At 40.9% G+C, this 25,981-nt stretch overlaps 1 protein-coding gene across 2 annotated transcripts in view; it reads right to left on the bottom strand.

Moving 5' to 3' along the window:
- The window catches only part of gabra3 (gamma-aminobutyric acid type A receptor subunit alpha3), a 137,945-nt gene that overhangs the window by 47,957 nt on the left and 64,007 nt on the right, over nt 1–25,981 (bottom strand). For both annotated transcript variants that reach the window (XM_014128918.3, XM_045690027.2), the window contains exon 5: nt 247–467. In XM_014128918.3, coding sequence (XP_013984393.1) covers nt 247–467 — 221 coding nt within the window. The remainder of the gene's footprint in view (nt 1–246; nt 468–25,981) is intronic.

Genomic DNA, 25,981 nt, shown 5'->3' with positions numbered 1-25,981 from the left:
GAACATGCCCTAACTGCTAACCAGCAAACTACCAAATGTGCATTGTCAGGAGACTTTTGGGGTAGAAGTAATTGACAATTGAGTAATGAGATGATTTTGGTGGTGGTGGTGTTTGGGGAGGCAGTAGTGGCAGGTGGCAGTGGAGTATACAATGGATCAACATCACTTTGAAAGTATTCAATCTTGGTGCTATAGGTGAATAAAGGGTAATGTTCTATGTGATTTGAGAAATGTCAGGTGGCTCACCTCATAGTGTAAAGCAGGGTACCGTTGTCCACCAGTCGTAGCAGTTTGTTGGGAGTGGTCATGTTGTGGGCCACAGATTTCTTCCCATTGTGGAAGAAGGTGTCTGGAGTCCAGATCTTACTGGCCAGGAGGTTGTTAAGAGGCAGGACCTGCATGGGCCCGTCGAACTTCAGCCTCTCATCCCTCCAGCTCTGACGGAAGAACACATCGATGGTGTACTCCTGGGAAAAGACGGAGAGAATAAGTCAGTTTCTAAGGTATCACTTCACAATTACATTATCATCTAATATTTACCATCTCCCGTAAGAGCTGCAAACTCTGAAAGACAGTTCTCTGTCCTGGTACAGTATATTGTCAGTTGTGGCCTTGACTAGCAGAGAGTTGAGTTTTGTTCACAGCCTCACTCACACACACACACACACACACACACACACACACACACACACACACACACACACACACACACACACACACACACCACACACACACACACACACACACACACACACACACACACACACACACACACACACACACACACACACACACACACACACACACACACACACACACACACACACACACGTCAATAATGCATCATGCATTTTATTTGAAGGGGAAAACAGCCTTGTCAATGTGAGATCCTCAAGGCATCCTTCAGAGTTCATACACCAATGATTGCGTTTTCACAGCTGTCGCCGGCGGGATAAAACATGCCTTTTCCAAGAGTTATCTCTCTGACCATATTGCCAAACACGTAACAAGGAACAGTGTCCCTGATAAACCTCTCTAAGTTCAGAGAGAAATCGTCAGCCGTTAGTTGCTGCTGCTGAAGTGGGGGAGTGGCCTCACACTTATTTTTCTCAGACACTTCTTCCATTCTGACAGGATTTTGTTAAAACACACTAATCAGCTATAAATTCATTTCGATTTTTTTGCGGCTGTTTAAAAAATGGTCATCAGTATTTTTTAGAATGAATGGTGTCATGATTCTGTGTGTCATTAATATCGTAAAAGAATGTCATAATGAACAGGACGATGAACAAACAGGAACAGATATCAAATAACAGTAATAAAGTCCACACCAACACGTACATCCAGGCCTCAATAATGCCTGTTAGCAACAATGTAGCAACCTGTCCTGTGTCTGGTCACTACAGGAATAGCAGACATTTTATACTGTACATTTACATCAAGGCCTCACCATGGAAAAAAACATTATGCACCAATCAACAATTAATGGCACAAAATAAATGCATGAAATGCACAGATTCAGGTAATAGTCATTACATTCCTAAATACATAGTTGAAGTCGGAAGTTTACATACACCTTAGCCAAATACATTTAAACTCAGTTTTCACAATTCCTGACATTTAATCCAAGTAAAAATTCCCTGTCTTAGGTCTGTTAGGATCACCACTTTATTTTAAGAATGTGAAATGTCAGAATAATAGTAGAGAGAGAGAGAATGATTTATTTCAGCTTTTATTTCTTTCATCATTTTATTTCTTTCATCACATTCCCAGTGGGTCAGAAGTTTACATACACTCAATTAGCATTTGGTAGCATTGCCTTTAAATTGTTTAACTTGGCTCAAATAGTTCTGGTAGCCTTCCACAAGCTTCCCACAATAAGTTGGGTGAATTTGGCCCATTCCTCCTGACAGAGCTGGTGTAATTGAGTCAGGTTTGTAGGCCTCCTTGCTCGCACACGCTTTTTCAGTTCTGCAAAATTGTGGCAAAATGGCTTAAGGACAACAAAGTCAAGGTATGGGACCCTTGACTTTGTTGTCCTTAAGCCATTTTGCCACAACTTTGGAAGTATGCTTGGGGTCATTGTCCATTTGGAAGACCCATTTGAGATCAAGCTTTAACTTCCTGACTGATGTGTTGAGATGTTGCTTCAATATATCCACATAATTTCCCTTCCTCATGATGCCATCTATTTTGTGAAGAGCACCAGTCCCTCCTGCAGCGAAGAACCCCCACAACATGATGCTGCCACCCCCGTGCTTCACGGTTGGGATGGTGTTCTTCGGCTTGCAAGCCTCCCCCATTTTCCTCCAAACATAACGATGGTCATTATGGCCAAACAGCTCTATTTTAGTTACATCAGACCAGAGGACATTACTCCAAAAAGTACGATCTTTGTCCCCATGTGCAGTTGCAAACCGTAGTCTGGCTTTTTTATGGCGGTTTTGGAGTACGGTTCATCAAAGTACGTTCATCTCTAGAAGACAGAACACGTCTCCTTCCTGAGCGGTATAATGGCTGCGTGGTCCCATGGTGTTTATACTTGCATACTATTCTTTGTACAGATGAACGTGGTACCTTCAGGCTCCCAAGGATGAGCCAGACTTGTGGAGGTCTACAATTTTTTTCTGAGGTCTTGGCTGATTTCTTTTGATTTTTCCATGATGTCAAGCAAAGAGGCACTGAGTTTGAAGGTAGGCCTTGAAGTACATCCACAGGTACACCTCCAATTGACTCAAATGATGTCAATTAGCCCAACAGAAGCTTCTAAAGCCATGACATCATTTTCATGAATTTTCCAAGCTGTTTAATGACTCCAACCTAAGTGTATGTAAACTTCCGACTTCAACTGTATATACTTGAACAGTAAACAATGATTTTATACCGTGGTACACATTGCTCTTCCCCTTGGAATTTAGCAACATGCATTACCCCCAAAACAGGATAATTGTCACTCCCCCTACCTAAGCAAGGCAGAAGGAGCAAACATTTCCTCTATTCAATTATGAGTAAATATGTCAAATGTCAGCATTTTTATTTCAATATAAAATTATTTCTGGGTGACAATTAAATATTTGACTGTGATTGTTTTCAACTGAAATGGTAAAAAATAAACAAAATAGCTTCTTAGCAAAGATACATTTCTCAAGCAAGAATTTTCCTAGGACTGTCTGGGAGTGGTCTGAGGAGGAAGGGGGAAACTGAAAACTAGCTGTTATTGGCGGAGAGGTTTAGAACTCTCTTTCTTATTGGTCTATTAACTAATTTAACACCTGGTGATGTCACCAGGCAAGCCAAAACTCCATCCCACCAAATCAGGGTGAAATTTCAGGCGGTCCTTTCAAACAGCTTTACACAAAAAACACATTATCATAATTTTCACAATTTCATGATGTGGAAATATATATAAAACATAGAAAAATCACATTTTTGACTGCACTGGGCCTTTAATACAGAAATAGCCATATTTTTTTACCACAACATGACACTTCATAGTGGCAACATTAACTAGGTTTCTATCCAAACTTTTTATTGGAGTAAAGTATGTCAGATAGAAAAAGGTCAAGACAGGCCTGATGGAAACAGCTAATTTGTCAGTAACTTTCCAAATGTCGACAAAACAAAATGATGCTAGACAAAGTGGGATCTTTTTGTGTTGGTAAATTTAATTATGCAATAAATGGCGGTGGAACCATCTTTATGGCAAATATTTATATAATAACCATCATATGAAAGTAAAGTTGGAGTGACGCGATGATATGTCATGTGTCCTCCCACTACGACTTGGGAAAGTACTACAACATGTGGGGTCAAATAACATTAGGAGGGCTAGCTCGGAAATGCTGAAAATTGATTTTAAAGAACTGATTCTAGCTCTGAAAGATTCCAAAAAGCAGCCAATTATTTCAGGTATGGTACCATCGTTGGGTCAAGGATGTGAAAGATTCAGCAGGCTACTGGTATAACACACCTGGCTAAAAGACTACTATAGCTCTGTTGGAATAACTTTTATAGATAACTTTGACACCTTCTGGAAACAGAAGATGCTCCACAGGAATGAGTCCATCCAAATCATGTTGGCTCCTAGACTCTGTCCACACATTTCAAGGCTGCGTTGAGACAACGACTTATCAATGACCCAAGCCCAGCTCAGATAATCCCTACCATTGTGTCACTGAGTTGTCGTAATGCTGCAGCAAATGTACATTATCCCAGGGGTGTTGGTAGTCACAATGTAAGTAACTTAATTGATGTCCCTCTAACTCCCCTGGATGCCTCTGTTGATCCTACTGCTATTGTATGCAGTAATCATGTGCCTATGAACCAGAGTTATACTGTTAGCACTGAGGCAGTGTGCCCTTGTAGGAAGATCACTGTGTGCAGCTCACCCTGCACTATCATCTCAAACATAAATAACATTGTCATGTCTACTTCTGATGAGCTTCCCAGTAAAGTAATATAATCAAGCATCCCTGAAAAGCGTAAAAAATAGCCCACATTAACATATGTAGCCTAAGAAACAAGGTTCATGAAATCGATAACTTGCTAGTAACAGATCATATTTATATACATATCTTTGAAACTCACTTAGATAATACCTTTTATGATACAGTGGTTGCAATACATGGTTATAACATCTACAGAAAAGACAGATATGCCAATGGGGGTGATGTTGCGGTCTCTATTCAGAGCCACATTCCTGTAAAGCTTAGAGAGGATCTCATGTTAAATACTGTTGAAGTAATATGTCTACAGGTTCACTTGCCTCACCTAAAGCCCATTCTCTCACCTAAAGCCCATTCTTGTGGGAAGCTGCTATAGACCACCAAGTGCTAACAGTCAGTATCTGGATAATATGTGTGAAATGCTTGATAATATATGTGATATCAACAGAGAGTTATATTTTCTGGGTGTCATAAATATTGACTGGCTTTCATCAAGCTGCCCACTCAAGAAAAAGCTTCAAACCTGGTTCAGGTTATCAGTCAACCTACCAGGGTAGTTACAAACAGCACAGGAATGAAATCATCTACATGTATTGATCACATCTTTACTAATGCTGCAGAAATCTGCTTTAAAGCAGTATCCAAATCCATCAGATGTAGTGATCACAATGTAGTAGCCATTTCTAGAAAAACCAAAGTTCCAAAGGCTGGGCATAAGAGGTCATATAATACGTTTTGTAGTGATTCCTATGTTGATTATGTAAATCATATTTGCTGGTCTGTGGTGTGTATTGAGGAGCAACCAGACGCTGCACTTGACACATGCATGAAATTGGTTATTCCAGTTACTAATAAGCATTTACCATGAAGAAAATGACTATAAAAACTGTTAAAACTGGATTGATGAGGAATTGAAAAATTGAATGGTTGAGCGGGAGTCAGGCAAAAGGAATGGCAAATAAGTCTGGCTGTACAACCGATTGGCAACACTACTGCAAATTGAGAAATCATGTGACAACTGAATAAAAAGAAGAAGAAACTACAATATGAAACAAAGATAAATGATATAAAGAATGATACTAAAAAGCGTTGGAGCACCTTATATGACATTTTGGGGAAAAGGCAAACTCAGCTCCATCATTCATTGACTCAGATGGCTCATTCATCACAAAAGCCACTGATATTGCCCACTACTTTAATGATTGTTTCCTTGGCAAGAGTAGCAAACTTAGGCATGACATACCAGCAACAAATCAAAGTATAACTGGCAAAATTATGAAAGACAAGCATTGTAATTTTGAATTCCATAAAGTGAGTGTGGAAGAGGTGAACAAATTATTGTTGTCTATCAACAATGACAAGCCACCTGGGTCTTACAACTTGGATGGAAAATTACTAAGGATAATAGCGGATGATATTGCCACTCCAATTTGCCATATCTTCTATCTAAGACTACAAGAAAGTGTGTGCCCTCGGGCCTGGAGAGAAGCTAAAGTAATTCCTCTACCCAAGAACAGTAAAGCCCCCTTTACTGGATCAAATAGCCAACCAATCAGCCTGTTAACAACTCTTAGTAAACTTTTGGAAAAAATTGTGTTTGACCAGATATAATGGTATTTTACAGTAAACAACAGACTTTACGCACGCTTGTAGGGAAGCGCAGGGCATTCAACATACACAGCACTCACACAAATGACTGATGATTGGCTGAGCGAAATTGATGATAAAAAGACTGTGGGAGCTGTTTTGTTAGACTTCAGTGCAGCTTTAGACAATATCGATCATAGTTTGCTGCTGAAAGAAACATATGTGTTATGGCTTTACATTCCCTGCTATATTGTGAATAAAGAGTTATGTGAACACAGAGGGTGTTCTTTAATGGAAGCCTCTCAAACATAATCCAGGTAGAATCAGGCATTCCCCACGGCAGCTGTCTAGGTCCCTTACTTTTTTCAATCTTTACTAATGATATGCCACTGGCTTTGAATAAAGCCAGTGTCTATGTATGCGGATGACTCAACACTGTATGTGATCACTGCAACAATTAACAAAGAGCTGCAGTCAGTTTCATAATGGGTGGCAAGAAATAAGTTAGTCCTAAATATTTCAACAACTAAAGGCATTGTATTTGGGACAAATCATTCACTAAACCCTAAACCTCAACTAAATCTTGTAATGAATAATGTAGAAATGGAGCAAGTTGAGGTGACTAAACTGCTTGGACAAACCCTGGATTGTAAACTGTCATGGTTAAAACATGTTGATGCAACAGTAGGTAAAATGGGGGGAAGTCTGTCCATAATAAAGAGCTGCTCTTCCTTCTTACCAACACTATCAACAAGGCAGGTCCTTCAGTCATGTGGTCACACTTAATCTGTTGTGAAAAGTGTTATGAAATATTATGTCATGTAATACTTTTAATTGCATATAAACACCTGCTGCAAAGGCAGCAGCTAATGAGGATCCTTAATAGGTACAAATACAAATACAAAAGCATGGAGTTTATTAGGTCACAAATGAAATAAGTTACGATGAATTTCACTGGGTGATGAAAGTGCACTATGATGAGCTTGATGCTGCTTTGCAATAAATACCGAGGGTCTTATTCTGGTGACATGATGATTGATGCTTGGCTGCTGTTTAACAATTAAAAATAAACTTGCTCTAATCCGTTATAATCTCTTCATGTAGTAGGCTACCCACACTATATCTGCACTGTTGGCTAGAGTGCACACGCCAAGACCAGAGTGAGCACATTTACTATATAACAAAATATTTTTTGGGACAAAACCACCAGTAGAGTTGAAAATGCAATGGAGACCCATTTAACTTGCATTTTTTATTCGGTACATGGGAATTTAACCTCAAAAGTAATTTTTATGTGCACTATATCAATACGCACAGCCTTTTATCCACAACATGCGTGGTAAATTTACTGTTGAAGAAAAAGCCCCTTTATAATAAAGCCATAATAACATTTGCGATGTGGCATAGACTACAGTTGAGCAGAGGCGTTTTTTGGATTTCCACACATGGGAAACATTTGTTAGCAGGGTCCCCCCCAAAAATTGCCATTTAAAAATGCATGTCATGCAATTCTACGTCATTTACATGACAGAAGACATTAGCTGAATCTTTTTTAATACCACACAAATAAACCAAAATGAGTGGATACTCTGACACTGACAAACTGAAATCAATCTGGTCTTGAATTCAATCAAACATTAGCCCTGGCCAATGAAGAGACACACAAATTGTACAATATTATGAGGCAATATACACTGAGTGTACAAAACATTAAGGACATTCCTAATATTGAGTTGCCCTGAGAACAGCCTCAATTCATTAACACATGGACATGTCAAAAGCGTTCCACAGGGATGCTGGCCAATGTTGACTCCAATCCTTCCCACAGTCAGGTTGGCTGGATGTCCTTTGGGTGGTGGACCATACTTTATACACACGGGAAACTGTTGAGCGTGAAAAACCCAGCAGCATTGCAGTTCTTGACACAAACTGGTGCGCCTGGCAGCTACTACCATATCCCATTCAATGGCACTTTAATATTTTGTCTTGCCCATGCACTCTTTGAATGGCACACATACACAATCAATGTCTCAATTGCCTCAAGGCTTAAACATCCTTCTTTAACCTGTCTCCTCCTATGTCATGGAAAGAGCAGGTGCACTTAATGATGAAGATGAAGCCATAGGCTATGGCCGACGCGCTCCTCTTGGCAATAGCCTATCTCAAGATGAGCTACTTCGCAGAAAATTGGGAGATCTTGAGATATTTTATTTTATTGGTTCTAAACTGTACGTTTTTCCTGCGATTGCATTTAGAAATTTGCAAAAGGCAAACAGACAGCTGCAACCAACAACAGAAATAAAATCCATAGATGGCAGTTACCGTTCAAGTCAGGCCTGGCAGCCATTGCTAGTGTACCCATGAGTCTAACACTCACATATCCAGGGTGAAAGGTTCCAAAACCCTTCTATGGATTATATGTCTATGGACACAATGCAACAAGCTGTATATTTGGCGCACATGCTGCCCAAATTGCAAACTTCCATACTGTAGGTAACCGGTAACTGCCGAAATAAAGGGAACACTTGAGTAAATGAGGGATACAAAGTTTATGTTATGGCATGTGCAGGGCATTTTCCTGGCATGGTTTAGGTCCACTTGTAGAATCTATGCCAAGGCTGTTCTGGCAGCTTGTGGTGGCCCAACACCGTCTTTAAGACGTTTTATATTGGTGTTTCCTTTATTTTGGCAGTTACCTGTATGCTAAAATGTGATCCACAGTTTTTTTGTTGTTAAAACTATTGATCCTCTGTGGCTTAATTATGCTCTCCAGTGTATTTTGAACATTGAGAGCGGGCTCCTAGGGTTCGATATTCCTTTTTTTCATGTAATTTGTATAACGTAATAGTTTTTTTGATGTGTGTTTTTGGCCTCTTGGGCCCCCTATGGGCTTGGGCCCAGCCCCTGACTCACACCATTGACCAGTCACATGTATTTATTATGCAGTTTATTTTTGCATTTTTTATTAATCAGTTACCAAATCAAGGCATGGCCCCCCCAGGTGGGCCTACCTCCTCTCATCTGACGACTAGCAGAACAGCAGCAGCAGGCTGTCTACACACATTGTCAGCGGGCTCCTGAATCCCCCTGGGGTTGGAGGTTGCAGTAAAAAATATATATATTACATATCTAGCATATACTGTATAATATATACTGTATACATGCATTTATTTTTTTTACTTTTAGTTTTTCAGCCCCGATAAGCCCCTGCATTAACCAGACTCTGTCTGTCACCAGTTGGATGGAAACCAAGCTAGTAATACACAAAAAGCCTGATTAACAGAGTGAAACTAGTGGAGCAACAAACAAATGATTGGTGCACCCAAAACCAAAGCCATTGGCGGATGATCATTAGGATGGCGGCCTCAATGCATTTACCTCAAATACCATGTTTGTTGAGCTTGCTCTTCGTTAATCTTTTTTGTATCTGCATTAGCACAGAAAACACAATCCCAATAAGATTCAAGACGCTGGATATGATAGATTGTGCTGATTTATGGGCACATGAATCGTATCGCGCCCATATAAAAAAACTCGGTGGGTAGGCCTAGTGCTAAAAAATACATCATATGTTGTCTGCCATCTGGCTACAAACGTCTAACATCCTCCTAACTTCAGCTGTATGTTGAATAATCACTGTGTGCACAAACATTTGCTTCATGTATAAAATGACCTATTTTCAAAATGCATTTTATAAATTCTTCAGGATATATTCCATTGTTTTCATCCTTCCCTATATTGAAGCATTGATTGCTGACATGTTGTACAAAAACAGAGATGTCTCTATAGTGACAGTGTGTAATCTAGCTCAAAATGGCTGATTTAGACAGGCCGCTTGCCTCACATGTGCATAGATTATGTATCGTTTACATTTTGTTGAGCTATATGCCATGGTGAGGCTTAGCATGGGGAATAAGACCAGCTTGCTCAGCTTCCTCGAGCTAAAATCTTTCATCTTCTACTCAATGTGTGTGTGTGTGTGTGTGTGTGTGTGTGTGTGTGTGTGTGTGTGTGTGTGTGTGTGTGTGTGTGAGAGAGAGAGAGAGAGATAAAGAATGAACAAATTTCAGAAGGAGAGAGAAGGGGGGCAGAGAGGGGGGGCAGAACAGAAGAGAGGAGGAGGCATACACTCCACTCTTAAAGTACCTTAGCTTGAGGGAGAGATCAGGATCAGCATGTCCCATAAACAGATGTAAGAGACAGAAGAATGTGAGGCTGTGATTACTCATAGTCTGGAAAATGCTAATTGAAGATAACAGATTGAGGATTAAACCCTATAAAATGGGCTAATTCTGTCTACCAAAATACTTGCAGCTATACAAAGTACATACTGTACCAAGAAACATACACACAAACAAAAATGACAAAAGTATCTGTCGCCTCTCTAGATGTGGAGAAAGAGGCAGGATAGACGTATTGAGTTAAAACACAAACCCTTTCTATTTCCTTCCTTGCTGAAGCTAAAGATCAGTTAGAGTTACAACTTTATTCATCCCACCCATCAACCTTCAGCAGCAATGAGCATGTTCACAAAAGAGAAAACAACTCCCTGATATGCAAAACCAACAGAAAAGAAACACAAGCAGATGAGAAGCTTTTGGTCTGGAAAGTAGCCGAAAGAAACAAACAAACGTTGCATTGATTCGATTTTTCCCAGCCCTGGGATCTTAATTTTTTTTAGCACCTCAAGAAATGGTCTGTGCTTAATGCAAGTCAAATATAATTACATTCCTACTTTGATTCAACTCCAAGTCTATGAGAAAGAGAAAAAATTGATTGTTCTTTTAGTCGTCTCTCTTTAACAATGTGTTAAAGAGAGACTGAATAATCGGAATGCTTCTGTGCACCATGAAACGCGACGGCACAACTCATCAAAATAATTTACATCTACAGTATCTTTCAATCAGCTCCAACATTATGGCCTGTTATCTCTTATCAAACACAGCTCCCCACTACAACTTCCCTTACAAATAATACAGCTAGAAAGGGACGGACAGACGGCCGGACGGACGGACACAGACAGACAGACAGACAGACAGACAGACAGACAGACAGACAGACAGACAGACAGACAGACAGACAGACAGACAGACAGACAGACAGAGCAGAGTCAATGACCCACACGTATTGTGCAATTCTATACTGTACTTTTACAGTTCTTGAATCTCACTCTTTGAACTCCTGTTTCTGTGGCCAAGTCACACCAGTAATTCTATTATTTCAAAGGAACAGAGAATATAAAAAACCTTGAAAGCACAAACAGAGGGAACACTACAATATGTCTGATAAAAGAATGGCTTGTGTTCTAGTGTGAATGTTCAAGTCCCTTCTCTTCTTCGCCCACTCCCCCTTGTGTTTAGTCTTTTCCCGGTTTTAATTGCCATTTCTCTGCAGCTCTCAGCTAGCTATTCCCTCTCTTCTATCAGTTTTTTTCTGTCTCCTTTAAGAATTTATTTCATCCCTTTTAAGTCATTCATCTGTGTTAATTATATCACATGGAGGGTGTTAATTATGAAGTAGAAACCCAGTGGAAACACCAAAGCACTTTCCCCACTTACAGAAAAAGAAATATGAAGACAGAGTGAGTATACAGATGTAATAGGTGGGGCTGGGAAATGTGAAGATAGAGAGAGAGAGAGAACAGAGAGAGAGAGAGAACAGAGAGAGAGAGAGAGAAAAGAGAGAGAGAGAGAACAGAGAGAGAGAGAGAGAACAGAGAGAGAGAGAGAGAGAGAGAGAGAGAGAGAGACCAAGCAACCTCATGGTGACTTTAGAGTAGTGTGGCCTTTTCTGACCTACTGTAGAAGTGTTGCACCTGCTCCACTGACTGAGAAACTACAAGGATTCCTTCTAGTCATGTCCGACCACCTTTTTTGTGCCAAGCATTTTCAGTGAAACCCCAACACTCTCCACATTTCCCCCCTTGGCCCCAACACAACCCAGGAAGAATCCCCATGTGATAAATAAACATAGCCCAGTTGTGTTTGGCTTAGCTGGGCCAATATATAATTTCTTTGTTTTCCTTTTAGGCCTGGATAGGCTACTGAGTCAAGGTGGGGGATTCATTTTGAAGATAAAAATATTTAGGGGAAAAAAAGGGCAGAGCCAATCTACACAAGGCCAAGTGGCACAGCCGATACAAAGAGCAGCTGGTGCTCCTCCAGGGAGGGAGTGATTGATTTCTCATCAACAGAGTACAGAGAGAAAACACAAACATAAAAAAACGTCCCACCAGTGGGAGAGAAGGGAGATCCACAGACACAAGGGAAAGAAGACAACACAAAGAAAAGCCTAGCTTCTCTCTCCTCCTCCTCCGAGAGAAGGGGGGTTGGGATTTAACTAATTCTTAACATGTGTGTAGAATGAACCAAAAGAGCAGGAGAGGGCAGGCCCTGGTGTGTGGTGCCAACTCCAGGAGGTGCCACTCTCAGTCTCCCAGTTCCATAGCCTATGGAGGATGGCCTGGTTCCCAAACAGCACCGTCCTGGTACAATATGGTCAAGTTAGGGTTTCCAAGGCTGCATCTGACGAAGAAACACTGAGGCATGAGACAAAACATAACCAACCATTAGGGATTGAAATGTCTGTACAGCTGTGCCTGACTTTCAGCCAATGTTCTTAAGTGCCTTAAATGATTCACTTGACTTTCAACCCTGACACCTTACAGTTCAATCTTCACTCTAGCCCTAGCTTAAATGATAGCAAAGACATTAACACTATGAACACATATGGAATCATGTAGTAACCACTTTTTTTTTTAACAAATCAAAATATATTTTATATTTGAGATTCTTCAGAGTAGCCACCCTTTGCCTTGATGATAGCTTTGCACACTCTTGGCATTCTCTCAACCAGCTTCATGAGGTAGTCACCTGGAATGCATTTCAATTAACAGGTGTGCCTTGCTAATAAAAGTTAATTTGTGGAATTTCTTACCTTCTTAATGAGTTTGAGCCAATCAGTTGTGTTGTGACAAAGTAGGAATTGTATACAGAAGATAGCCCTATTTGGTAAAAGACCAAGTCCATATTATGGTAAGAACAGCTCAAATAAGCAAAGAGAAACAACAGTCCATAATTACTTTAAGACATGAAGGTCAGTCAATCTGGAAAATGGCAAGAACTTTTCAAGTTTCTTCAAGTGCTATGATGAAACTGGCTCTCATGAGGACCGCCACAGGAAAGGAAGACCCAGAGTTACCTCTGCTGCAGAGGATAAGTTCATTAGAGTTACCAGCCTCAGATATACCACTACTAAAGGACACTAATTAGAAGAAGAGACTTGTTTGGGCCAAGAAACACGAGCAATGGACATTCGACCGGTGGAAATCTGTCCTTTGGTCTGATGATTCCAAATTTGCGATTTTTGGTTCCAACTGCCGTGTCTTTGTGAGACGCAAAGTAGGTGATCTCTGCATGTGTGGTTCCCACCGTGAAGCATGGAGGAGGAGGTGTGATGGTGTGGGGGTGCTTTTCTGGTGACACTGTCAGTGATTTATTTTGAATTCAAGGCACATTTAAACAGCATGGCTATCACAGCATTCTGGCGCGATATGCCATGCCATCTGGTTTGCGCTTAGTGGGACTATCTTTTGTTTTTCAACAGGACAATGACCCAACACACCTCCAGGCTGTGTAAAGGCTAATTGACAAAGAAGGAGAGTGATGGAGTGCTGCATCAGATGATCTGGCCTCCACAATCACCCGACCCGAACCCAATTGAGATGGTTTGAGATGAGTTGGACTGCAGAGGGAAGGAAAAGCAGCCAACAAGCGCTCAGCATATGTGGGAACTCCTTCAAGACTGTTGGAAAAGCATTCCAGGTGAAGCTGGTTGAGAGAATGCCAAGAGTGTGCAAATCCATGATTCACCAAATTATATTTTGAAAGAGGAAGCAAACTGAATGGAAATGAACTGTAAGGATTAACTGTCAGAATTCTTTCCTAATAATAATAATAATAATGTAAAATTAACAAATTTACAGAAAGACCTGTGTGAAGGCCAACTTACAGAAGAGGAACTTTTTGAGGCAATGAAATCTTTTCAGTCTGGAAAAACACCAGAGCTTGATGGTAGAGGTATATCAGACCTTTTTGATGTACTCAAATATCCATTATTAACATGTTTTAATTACTCTTATACAAATGGTAGACTTTCAGGTACTCAACATGAAGGTCTGATTTAATTACTACTAAAACAGGACCCAGGTGGTAAGTATAAAGATCCAGTCCACTTAAAAAACTGGAGGCCTCTAACACTTCAATGTTGTGATGTGAAAATCCTGGCGAAATGCATAGCACATACAATAAAAAAGGTTTTACCAGATATTGTTCATCCTGATCAGACAGGTTTTTACATGGACAATATATTGCAGATAATATACGACAATTACTTGAAACAATTGAACATTATGAAACATTGAAGATACCAGGCCTGGTCTTCATAGCAGATTTTGAAAAGGCGTTTGATAAATTTATATACAAATGCCTGGATTACTTTAATTTTGGTGAATCTCTTATACAATGGGTTAAAGTTATTTACAGCATCCTCAGATGTAAAATATTAAATAATGGTTACTTCTCAGAAAGTATTGAGCTTTTAAGAGGAGTAAAACAAGGCTGTCTGTTGTCTCCATATCTATCTATTATGGCCATTGAAATGCTAGCTATTAAAATTAGATCCACAAGAATATTAAGGGGTTAGAAATCCTGGGGATAAAAACAAAAGTGTTGATGCATGCTGATGACTCTAGTCTGCAATCTGGATCCCTGCACAGTCTCCTTGAAGATCTTGATCACTTTTCTAGCCTCTCTGGATTAAAACCTAATTATGACAAGTGTACCATATTACATTTTGGATCGTTAAAAAAATACTGTGTTTACACTACCTTGTAGTTTACCAATAACTGGGCGGATGGTGAAGTAGACATACTTGGTATTCACATCTCAAAAATATAAATGAACTTAACACAATTAATTTCAATAGATAGATAGCAAAAATAGATAAGATTCTGCAACCATGGAGTGTAAGGTTCTGCTTTTCTTTTCTTAGTCAACCTTGTGTTCTTTTTCTTTGTGTTCTTGAACATAGCCCTGTTTCTTTGTGTTCATTTTTGTTCATTGATTTCACCTGAGTTTGTTTCTCACCTGGTCTCATCAGCTCCCTATTTAGTTCAGTTCTTTCTGTTTATATGGTTGTGAGGTATTGTTTGTTTTTTGACTGCCTACCTGTGTTTGACTATTGCCTGCCTGTGACCATGATTCCTGCCTTCTGCGAAGGCTTAATAAACATCTGCTGCGCTCTGTGCGTAAATCTATACCTTTTTCTCCCTGAGTATTCATTACATGGAGAGGTAAATACTTGTCTATTTATGGAAAAATCACGTTGATTAACTCGTTGGTCCTATCACAGTTTACTTACTTACTAATGGCGCTGCCTACTCCAGATGACTTATTTTTTTAAATCATATGAGCAAAAATTATTTCATTTTATTTGGAATGCTAAGCCAGACGAAATTAAACGTGCCTATTTATATAATGACTATGAGTTTGGGGGGCTAAAATGATTAAATATTAAAGCTTTAAACCTCTCCCTAAAAGCTTCACTCATACATAAGTTATACATAAACCCAAAATGGTAGATTACTAAGAAAGGCTCATCCTTTGTTCAAAAATTGCCTTTATACTGATTACAACTTCTCATTTCCGACTAATTGATAATGACATTTTGTTTAAAGTATCGCCCTTTCTTAAACAAGCCAAACAAATCTGGCCAAACAAACAATTTCAGTTTTATCCTCCAGAAAAGATTGAACAAATGTTATGGTTAAACTCAAATATACTGATTAATAAAATAACATTCTTTATGGATGTATTTTTTAAATGTTTATTATATTTGTTAATGATATTATGAATAGAAAAGGAGGAGTTATGTCACATATGCAGTTATCAAAAATATATGGGAATTTCTGCTCAATCCAAACGTACAACCAACTGATTGTAGCACTACCACAAAAAAGGAGGAGGCAGGTGGAAAATGGAGAAGGTAGGGAACGTGTTTGCCTGCCATGTATTAAAGATAAAAATTGGCTGAAAGGAACAGGCATAAATATAAAAATATACCAGTTTCATTTGAAGACACATTTTTAACAGCTGCTCCATCTACAGTAGGTTGCAAAATAAATGGGAAGAGATTTTCAATGTACCAAATCCATGGCATATGGTTTATGAACTGGTACAAAAAAACTACACTTGATTCAACACTTGGAGTTTTTCAATTTAAATTATTATATAAAATTCTTGCCATCAACAGAATGCTATATAAACTAAAAATAAACGTCCCTTTTTCAGGACCTTGTCTTTCAAAGATACTTCGTAAAATCCAAATAACTTCACAGATCTTAATTGTAAAGGGTTTAAACACTGTTTCCCATGCTTGTTCATTGAACCATAAACAATCAATGAACATGCACCTGTGGAACGATCATTAAGACACTAACAGTTGGCAATTAAGGCCACAGTTATGAAAACTTAGGGCACTAAAGAGGCCTTTCTACTGACTCTGAAAAACACCAAAAGAAAGATGCCCAGGGTCACTGGTCTGCTGAAAGAAGGCATGAGGAGTGCAGATGTGGCCAGGACAATAAATGGCAATGTCCGTACTGTGAGACGCATAAGACAGCGCTACAGGAAGACAGGACGGACAGCTGATCGTCCTCGCAGTGGCAGACAACGTGTAACAACACCTGCACAGGATCGGTACATCCGAACATCACACCTCCGGGACAGGTACAGGATGGCAACAACAACTGCCCGAGTTACACCAGGAACGCACAATCCCCCCCATCAGTGCTCAGACTGTCCGGCTGAGAGAGGCTGGACTGAGGGCTTGTAGGCCTGTTGTAAGGCAGGTCCTCACCAGACATCACCGGCAACAATGTCGCCTACGGGCACAAACCCACCGTCGCTGGACCAGACAGGACTGGCAAAAAGTGCTCTTCATTGACGAGTCGCGGTTTTGTCTCACCAGGGGTGATGATCGGATTCGCGTTTATCGTCGAAGGAATGAGCGTTACACCGAGGCCTGTACTCTGGAGCGGGATCGATTTGGAGGTGGAGGGTCCGCCATGGTTTGGAGCGGTGTGTCACAGCATCATCGGACTGAGCTTGTTGTCATTGCAGGCAATCTCAACGCTGTGGGTTACAGGAAAGACATCATCCTCCCTTATGTGGTACCCTTCCTGCAGGCTCATCCTGACATGACCCTCCAGCGTTGACAATGCCACCAGCCATACTGCTGGTTCTGTGCGTGATTTCCTGCAAGACAGGAATGTCAGTGTTCTGCCATGGCCAGCGAAGAGCCCGTATCTCAATCCCATTGAGCACGTCTGGGACCTGTTGGATCGGAGGGTGAGGGCTAGGGCCATTCCCCCCAGAAATGTCCGGGAACTTGCAGGTGCCTTGGTGGAAGAGTGGGGTAACATCTCACAGCAAGAACTGGCAAATCTGGTGCAGTCCATGAGGAGATGCACTGCAGTACTTAATGCAGCTGGCCACACCAGATACTGGCTGTTATTTTTGGTTTTGACCCCCCCCCCCCTTTGTTCAGGGACACATTATTCCATTTCTGTTAGTCACATGTCTGTGGAACTTGTTCAGTTTATGTCTCAGTTGAATCTTGTTATGTTCATACAAATATTTACACATGTTAACTTTGCTGAAAATGAGTGAGAGGACATTTCTTTTTTTTGCTGAGTTTATATGGGGCATACCACAATCTCAGCTCTGTAGATTTTGCTGCGAAGAGACAGAATCAATAGAAAATGTATTCTGGTATTGCCCCTATGTAGCTTGTTTCTGGTCACAGGTTCAGGAATGGTTAAAAAAAAAAATCACAATATGCACTTAAAATGAACCTTACAAATAACAGGGCAGGGCAATTTGGAAAGCAATAGTCAGTCAATAAATAAAATAATATTCGTAGGAAAGGTTTTCAGCTTTAGCTCACAATCTGTGGATACTATACGATTAGAAAGGTTAGAAAAGTATGTAAAACATCACAGCACAATTGAAAAATATATGGCACATGGAAACCAAACGAGGGTGGTCTATGGTGATAGGTGGGATGGGCTGAGAGTGGCATTAAAGAGTTTATGTTTGGTAAAGTATTATTGTTATGTGACTGCTTTATAGAGAGAGAGTATAGAGATATTGTTATCCACGTCGGCACCAACGATGTTAGGATGAAACAGTCAGGTCACCAAGCGCAACATAGCTTCAGCGTGTAAATCAGCTAGAAAGATGTGTCTGCATCGAGTAATTGTCTCTGGCCCCCTCCCAGTCAGGGGGAATGATGAGCTCTACAGCAGAGTCTCACAACTCAATCACTGGTTGAAAACTGCTTTCTGCCCCTCCCAAAAGATAGAATTTGTAAGATAATTGGCCCTCTTTCTGGGACTCACCCACAAACAGGACCAAGCCTGGCATGTTGAGGAGTGACGGACTCCATCCTAGCTCTCATCTTATCTACGAACATAGACAGGGCTCTAACTCCCCTAGCTCCACAATGAAATAGGGTGCAGGCCAGGCAGCTAGCCAGCCTGCAAGCTTAGTGGAGTCTGCCACTAGCACAGTCAGTGTAGTCAGCTCAGCTATCTCCATTGAGACCGTGTCTGTGCCTCGACCTAGGTTGGGCAAAACTAAACATGGCGGTGTTCGCCTTAGCAATCTCACTAGAATAAAGACCTCCTCTATTCCTGCCATTATTGAAAGAGATTGTGATACCTCACATCTCAAAATAGGGATACTTAATGTTAGATCCCTCACTTCAAAGGCAGTTATAGTCAATTAACTAATCACTGATCATAATCTTGATGTGATTGGCCTGACTGAAACATGGCTTAAGACTGATGAATTTACTGTGTTAAATGAGGCCTCACCTCCTGGTTATGGTTACACTAGTGATCATATCCACCGTGCATCCCGCAAAGGCGGAGGTGTTGCTAACATTTATGATAGTAAATTTCAATTTACCAAAAGAAACGACGTTTGTCTTTTGAGCTTCTAGTCATGAAATCTATGCAGCCTACTCAATCCCTTTTTATAGCTACTGTTTACAGGCCTCCTGGGCCATATACAGCGTTCCTCACTGAGTTCCCTGAATTCCTATCGGACATTGTAGTCACAGCAGATATTTAATTTTTGGTGACTTTAATATTCACATGGAAAAGTCGACAGACCAACTCCAAAAGGCTGTCGGAGCCATCATCGACTCAGTGGGTTTTGTCCAACGTGTCTCTGGACCTACTCACTGCCAGTCATACTCTGGACCTAATTTATTCCACGGGACAAAACGTTGTGGATCTTAATGTTTTTCCTCATAATCCTGGACTATCGGACCACCATTTTATTACATTTGCAATCGCAAAAAATAATCTGCTCAGACCCCAACCAAGGAGCATCAAAAGTCATGCTATAAATTCTCAGACAACCCAAAGATTCCTTGATGCCCTTCCAGACTCCCTCTGCCTACCCAAGGACATCAAAGGACAAAAATCAGTTAACCACCTAACTGAGGAACTCAATTTAACTTTGCGCAATACCCTAGATGCAGTTGCACCTCTAAAGACATTTGTCATAAGAAACTAGCTCCCTGGTATACAGAAAATACATTAGCTCTGAAGCAAGCTTCCAGAAAATTTGAACGGAAATGGCGCCACACCAAACTGGAAGTGTCACAAACCTCTTCGTCAGAAGATATGTTGAAATTGCTGTCGGAAAAAGAGGACCAATATGCAGCGGATTGCGTGCTCATCATCATTTATTTTAAATGTGAACATGAGGAAAAAAAACAATAAACAAAACTCACGACAGGACCAGTGTCGCAGGCTAAACAAAAGCAGTGCTAACATACAACTACCCACAAGTGACAAACAAAACACACACCTACTTATAGGACTCCCAATCAGAGGCAACTAGAAACACCTGCCTCCAATTGAGAGTCCAGCAACCAAATCTGCACATAGAAAACTTAACCTAGAACCTACTCATACTAAAACATACACCACAAAACCCCGGAACACATAAATAACACACCGCTCTAAGCTATACACAAAAAAAAACCACCATACAAAACAAACACCTCTGCCACGCCCTGACCAAATAATACAAATAATCCTCTATACTGGTCAGGACGTGACAGGAAGTCTTACGACTAGCTTGGAAAGACAGTACTGTGCAGTATCGAAGAGCCCTCACTGCTGCTTGATCATCCTATTTTTCCAACTTAATTGAGGAAAATAAGAACAATCCGAAATTTATTTTTGATACTGTCGCAAAGCTAACTAAAAAGCAGCATTCCCCAAGAGGGGATGGCTTTCACTTCAGCAGTAATAAATTCATGAACTTTGAGGAAAAGATCATGATCACTAGAAAGCAAATTACGGACTCGTCTTTAAATCTGCGTATTCCTCCAAAGCTCCGTTGTTCTGAGTCTGCACAACTCTGTCAGGACCTAGGATCAAGGGAGACACTAAAGTGTTTTAGTACTATATCTCTTGACACAATGATGAAAATAATCATGGCCTCTAAACCTTCAAGCTGCATACTGGACCCTATTCCAACTAAACTACTGAAAGAGCTGCTTCCTGTGCTTGGCCCTCCTATGTTGAACATAATAAACGGCTCTCTATCCACCGGATGTGTACCAAACTCACTAAAAGTGGCAGTAATAAAGCCTCTCTTGAAAAAGCCGAACCTTGACCCAGAAAATATAAAAAACTAATCGGCCTATATCGAATCTTCCATTCCTCTAAAAATGTTAGAAAAAGCTGTTGTGCAGCAACTCACTGCCTTCCTGAAGACAAACAATGTATACGAAACGCTTTAGTCTGGTTTTAGACCCCATGATAGCACTGAGACTGCACTTGTGAAGGTGGTAAATTACCTTTTAATGATGTCAGACCGAGGCTCTGCATCTGTCCTCGTGCTCCTAGATCTTAGTGCTGCTTTTGATACCATCAATCACCACATTTTTTTGGAGAGATTGGAAACCCAAATTGGTCTACACGGACAAGTTCTGGCCTGGTTTAGATCTTATCTGTTGGAAAGATATCAGTTTGTCTCTGTGAATGGTTTGTCCTCTGACAAATCAACTGTAAATTTCGGTGTTCCTCAAGGTTCCGTTTTAGGACCACTATTGTTTTCACTATATATTTTCCCTCTTGGGGATGTCATTCGAAAACATAATGTTAAATTTTACTGCTATGCGGATGACACACAGCTGTACATTTCAATGAAACATGGTGAAGCCCCAAAATTGCCCTCGCTAGAAGCCTGTGTTTCAGACATAAGGAAGTGGATGGCTGCAAACTTTCTACTTTTAAACTCGGACAAAACAGAGATGCTTGTTCTAGGTCCCAAGAAACAAAGAGATCTTCTGTTAAATCTGACAATTAACCTTGATGGTTGTACAGTCGTCTCAAATAAAACTGTGAAGGACCTCGGCGTTACTCTGGACCCTGATCTCTCTTTTGAAGAACATATCAAGACTGTTTCAAGGGCAGCATTTTTCCATCTACGTAACATTGCAAAAATCAGAAACTTTCTGTCCACAAATGATGTAGAAAAAATTAATCCATGCTTTTGTTACTTCTAGGTTGGACTACTGCAATGCTCTACTTTCTGGCTACCCGGATAAAGCACTAAATAAACTTCAGTTAGTGCTAAATACGGCTGCTAGAATCCTGACTAGAACCAAAAAATGTGATCATATTACTCCAGTGCTAGCCTCCCTACACTGGCTTCCTGTTAAGGCAAGGGCTGATTTCAAGGTTTTACAGCTAACCTACAAAGCATTACATGGGCTTGCTCCTACCTATCTTTCCGATTTGGTCCTGCCGTACATACCTACACGTACGCTACGGTCACAAGACGCAGGCCTCCTAATTGTCGCTAGAATATCTAAGCAAACAGCTAGAGGCAGGGCTTTCTCCTATAGAGCTCAATTTTTATGGAATGGTCTGCCTACGCATGTGAGAGATGCAGACTCAGTCTCAACCTTTAAGTCTTTACTGAAGACTCATCTCTTCAGTAGGTCCTATGATTGAGTGTAGTCTGGCCCAGGAGTGTGAAGGTGAACAGAAAGGCTCTGGAGCAACGAACCGCCCTTGCTCTCTCCACTGGGATTCTCTGCCTCTAACCCTATTACAGGGGCTGAGTCACTGGCTTATTGGTGTTCTTCCATGCCGTCCCTAGGAGGGGTGCATCACTTGAGTGGGTTGAGTCACTGACGTGGTCTTCCTGTCTGGGTTGGCGCCCCCCCTTTGGTTGCTCCGTGGCGGAGATCTTTGTGGGCTATACTCGGCCTTGTCTCAGGATGGTAAGTTGGTGGTTGAAGATATCCCTCTAGTGGTGTGGGGGCTGTGCTTTGGCAAAGTGGGTGGGCTTATATCCTTCCTGTTTGGCCCTGTCCGGGGGTATCATCGGATGGGGCCACAGTGTCTCCTGACCCCTCCTGTCTCAGCCTCCAGTATTTATGCTGCAGTAGTTTTTGTGTCGGGGGCTAGGGTCAGTCTGTTATATCTGGAGTATTTCTCCTGTCTTATCCGGTGTCCTGTGTGAATTTAAGTATGCTCTCTCTAATTCTCTCTTTCTCTCTCTCTCTCTCTCTCTCGGAGGACCTGAGCCCTAGGACCATGCCTCAGGACTACCTGACATGATGACTCCTTGCTGTCCCCAGTCCACCTGGCCATGCTGCTGCTCCAGTTTCAACTGTTCTGCCTGCGGCTATGGAACCCTGACCTGTTCACCGGACGTGCTACCTGTCCCAGACCTGCTGTTTTCAACTCTCTAGAGACAGCAGGAGCGGTAGAGATACTCTCAATGATCGGCTATGAAAAGCCAACTGACATTTACTCTTGAGGTGCTGACTTGTTGCACCCTCGACAACTGTGATTATTATTATTTGACCATGCTGGTCATATATGAACATTTGAACATCTTGGCCATGTTCTGTTATAATCTCCACCCGGCACAGCCAGAAAAGGACTGGCCACCCCTCATAGCCTGGTTCCTCTCTAGGTTTCTTCCTAGGTTTTGGCCTTTCTAGGGAGTTTTTCATAGCCACCGTGCTTCTACACCTGCATTGCTTGCTGTTTGGGGTTTTAGGCTGGGTTTCTGTACAGCACTTTGAGATATCAGCTGATGTAAGAAGGGCTATATAAATAAATTTGATTTGATTTATATAAACGTACCATGCATGTAAAATGTGTTTGCAAAATGTTTATGTAAAATGTAAAATGTATATGTAAAATGTATGTATATGTAGCAAAAAAGCTGTAAAAAAACTAAAAGATTGCTGTCCTCCAAAGGGGGGGTGGTGGAAAATAAAATAAGAGTGTGCAAAGCTGTCATCAAGGCAAAGGGTGGCTACTTTGAAGAATCTCAAATATAAAATATATTTTGATTTGTTTAACACTTTTTTGGTTACTATATAATTCCATATGTGTTCTTTCATAGTTTTGATGTCTTCACTATTATTCTACAATGTAGAAAATAGTTAAAATAAAGAAAAACCCTGGAATGAGTAGGTGTGTCCAAACTTTCGACTGGTACTGTAAATTATGCTGTATCGAACACGCAAGGTTGACTCTTAACCTGATTGTAGTGTATCTGATTGTTCCTGACGTGTTCCTGCCTTAGTTAATGCAAGTCTTTGTGCACGTGTTGATAACAGATGGAGGAAACGGCACTCTAGGAGAGCATGATCACTCATGGGCTGAATCGTATGTCAAAACGTTTACATATCAAATCCTGACATGGAATTGTTTATTCATGAAAGGATTCACATTGCCAGGGATACAAACAGTGCCCGGGTTGTCTCTAGTGTGGTGCAGTTTTCAAAGATATTTTGATAGGTTATGGACTATTCTGTTTTGAAATATATCAATGCAACAAAGTCCTAAATTAGTAAAGCCAGTTTACAGTCTGAGGGATCCTGACAAAACAGACAAAAAATAAAAGGTAAAAAGAGAGACTCTGCAGTCTGCACACTGCAATCTACAGATGTATGATATAATTTGGTCAACCTGTTGCAGGATTATTTTCCTGCCATAGCTAGCTGGCTCAAATTAAGATCCTACATCTGTATGTTTCCCTGTGGTTTATTGGGGACAACAATTCAAACCTTGGGTCTTCATTAAAAGTCTATTTACAAAGAACAAGCCCGTAGAGAGAGAGACAGAAATTACTAGTTCCTTCCTATGCTATGTCTCTACTCCAGAGTAGTGCATTCCTCACATGGGAATGGTCTGGACGACAAAGTTATCATAGATTTCCCCAGTTACTCTCCTATTGTAATCGCAATAGGGGCCACCATGGCATTGCACATTAATTCAAAAGGAGGCATCACCATTTTACTATCTAATGAAGTCTGTCAAGACATTAATTTCCTCTATTATTTTGTTTATTCATAACAATTAAAAACATCCACTAATCCTGATGGTCTGGATAGTGACTTCTTTGCTTTGAATATTCTGTTTAGATTAATATTATTTCAGTGAAAAGGAGTCAATGTGAACTGACCTTGTGACAAGTGGCTATTAAGGTTAGCTATTATCATAGTGTTTATCTGTCTCCCACACAGGCCTGGATTTACACAAACACGCCTCAGGTAACAAAATCACCAACTGAGGAAATGATCTGTTTAATTGAACTGAATTCTGAGTCTGACTTGGGCAGCTAATGAGAATTAAAAAATTGGCAAACTCTCTTTTAATAGCAGAAAGTCAGGACATTTTCTATGGTTTATCAACATCTTTCTCTGCTGGTATTTATTGTAATGTTACTTTAGCCTACAGTCCATTGCAGTCAAATATTGCTTGCTCTTTTATGTGTCATTTAGGCTTTAAAACCTCAGCAGTCTCCAAGCGGCAGGTAACACGCATAAAGGCCCATTCTGCCCTCGCCTTCCTCTCGCTTTGTCTTTCTGGGCTGTCGGCAGGCAGATGCCTGGACTGAGGATGCACAGTGTATCATAGGCCACAGGCCACAGCCATGGAAGCTGGCACTCTATTTAAGGGTGTCCAGCATGTGGTTATGTTCTGTGGCTGTCGGGCAGACAGACTGCCTCCCTCCCTCCCTCCCTCCTCCCTCCCTCCCTCCCAGCAAGCACAATCCGCTCTTGTGAGCCTCGTGCTTGCACGGCTCATGGTGGTTATGTATCTGTTGTTTTTCTCTGTAGAAGCCTTCAAATCAAGCACCCTTTCAGCCCTCGGCACCTCAGGAGCTCTCAGTTACCTCTACCTACAGAAGAGTTAATCTCTTGGTGAGTTTTATGCGTAGTAGTCTTGACTTTTCCTCAGTGCCTCCCAAATTGAAAACAATAACATTGTTTCCAGTCGGGTTAGGTTTTGTCACGTCCTGACCAGTAAAGGGGTTATTTATTATTGTAGTTTGGTCAGGACGTGGCAGGGGGTGTTTGTTTATGTGGTTCGGGGTTTGTTGGGCTATGGTATTATGTAAGAGGGGTGTTTGTTTAGAGTGTTCTGGGGTTTTTAGTCTATGTTCTAGGTTAGTGTTTTTCTATGTTCAGTCTAGTTTTCTACTTCTATGTTTAGGGTTTGTTGATTGACCTTCAATTGGAGGCAGCTGTTCCTCATTGCCTCTGATTGAAGGTCCTATGTATAGGGGTGTTTTTAAAATGGGATTTGTGGGTAGTTGTGTCCTGTTTTGTGTCTGTGCACATAACAGGACTGTTTAGTGGCGGTCGTTGGTTTGTATACGTGATTTGTTTGTTTTTCCTTCTTTTAAATGTAATAAAGAAGATGAGTATAGACGTTCCCGCTGCACCTTGGTCTAATCCTTACGACGCCCGTTACAAGTTTAGTTTATTGGGGTCCCCATTAGCTACTGCACATGCAGCAGCTACTGTTCCTGGGGTCCACATAAAAC

The sequence above is a fragment of the Salmo salar genome, chromosome 11, assembly GCF_965601325.2.
Source record: "Salmo salar chromosome 11, fSalSal1, whole genome shotgun sequence".
Classification (NCBI taxonomy): Eukaryota; Metazoa; Chordata; class Actinopteri; order Salmoniformes; family Salmonidae; genus Salmo; species Salmo salar.
This window is presented reverse-complemented; position numbering and strand designations above follow the sequence as displayed.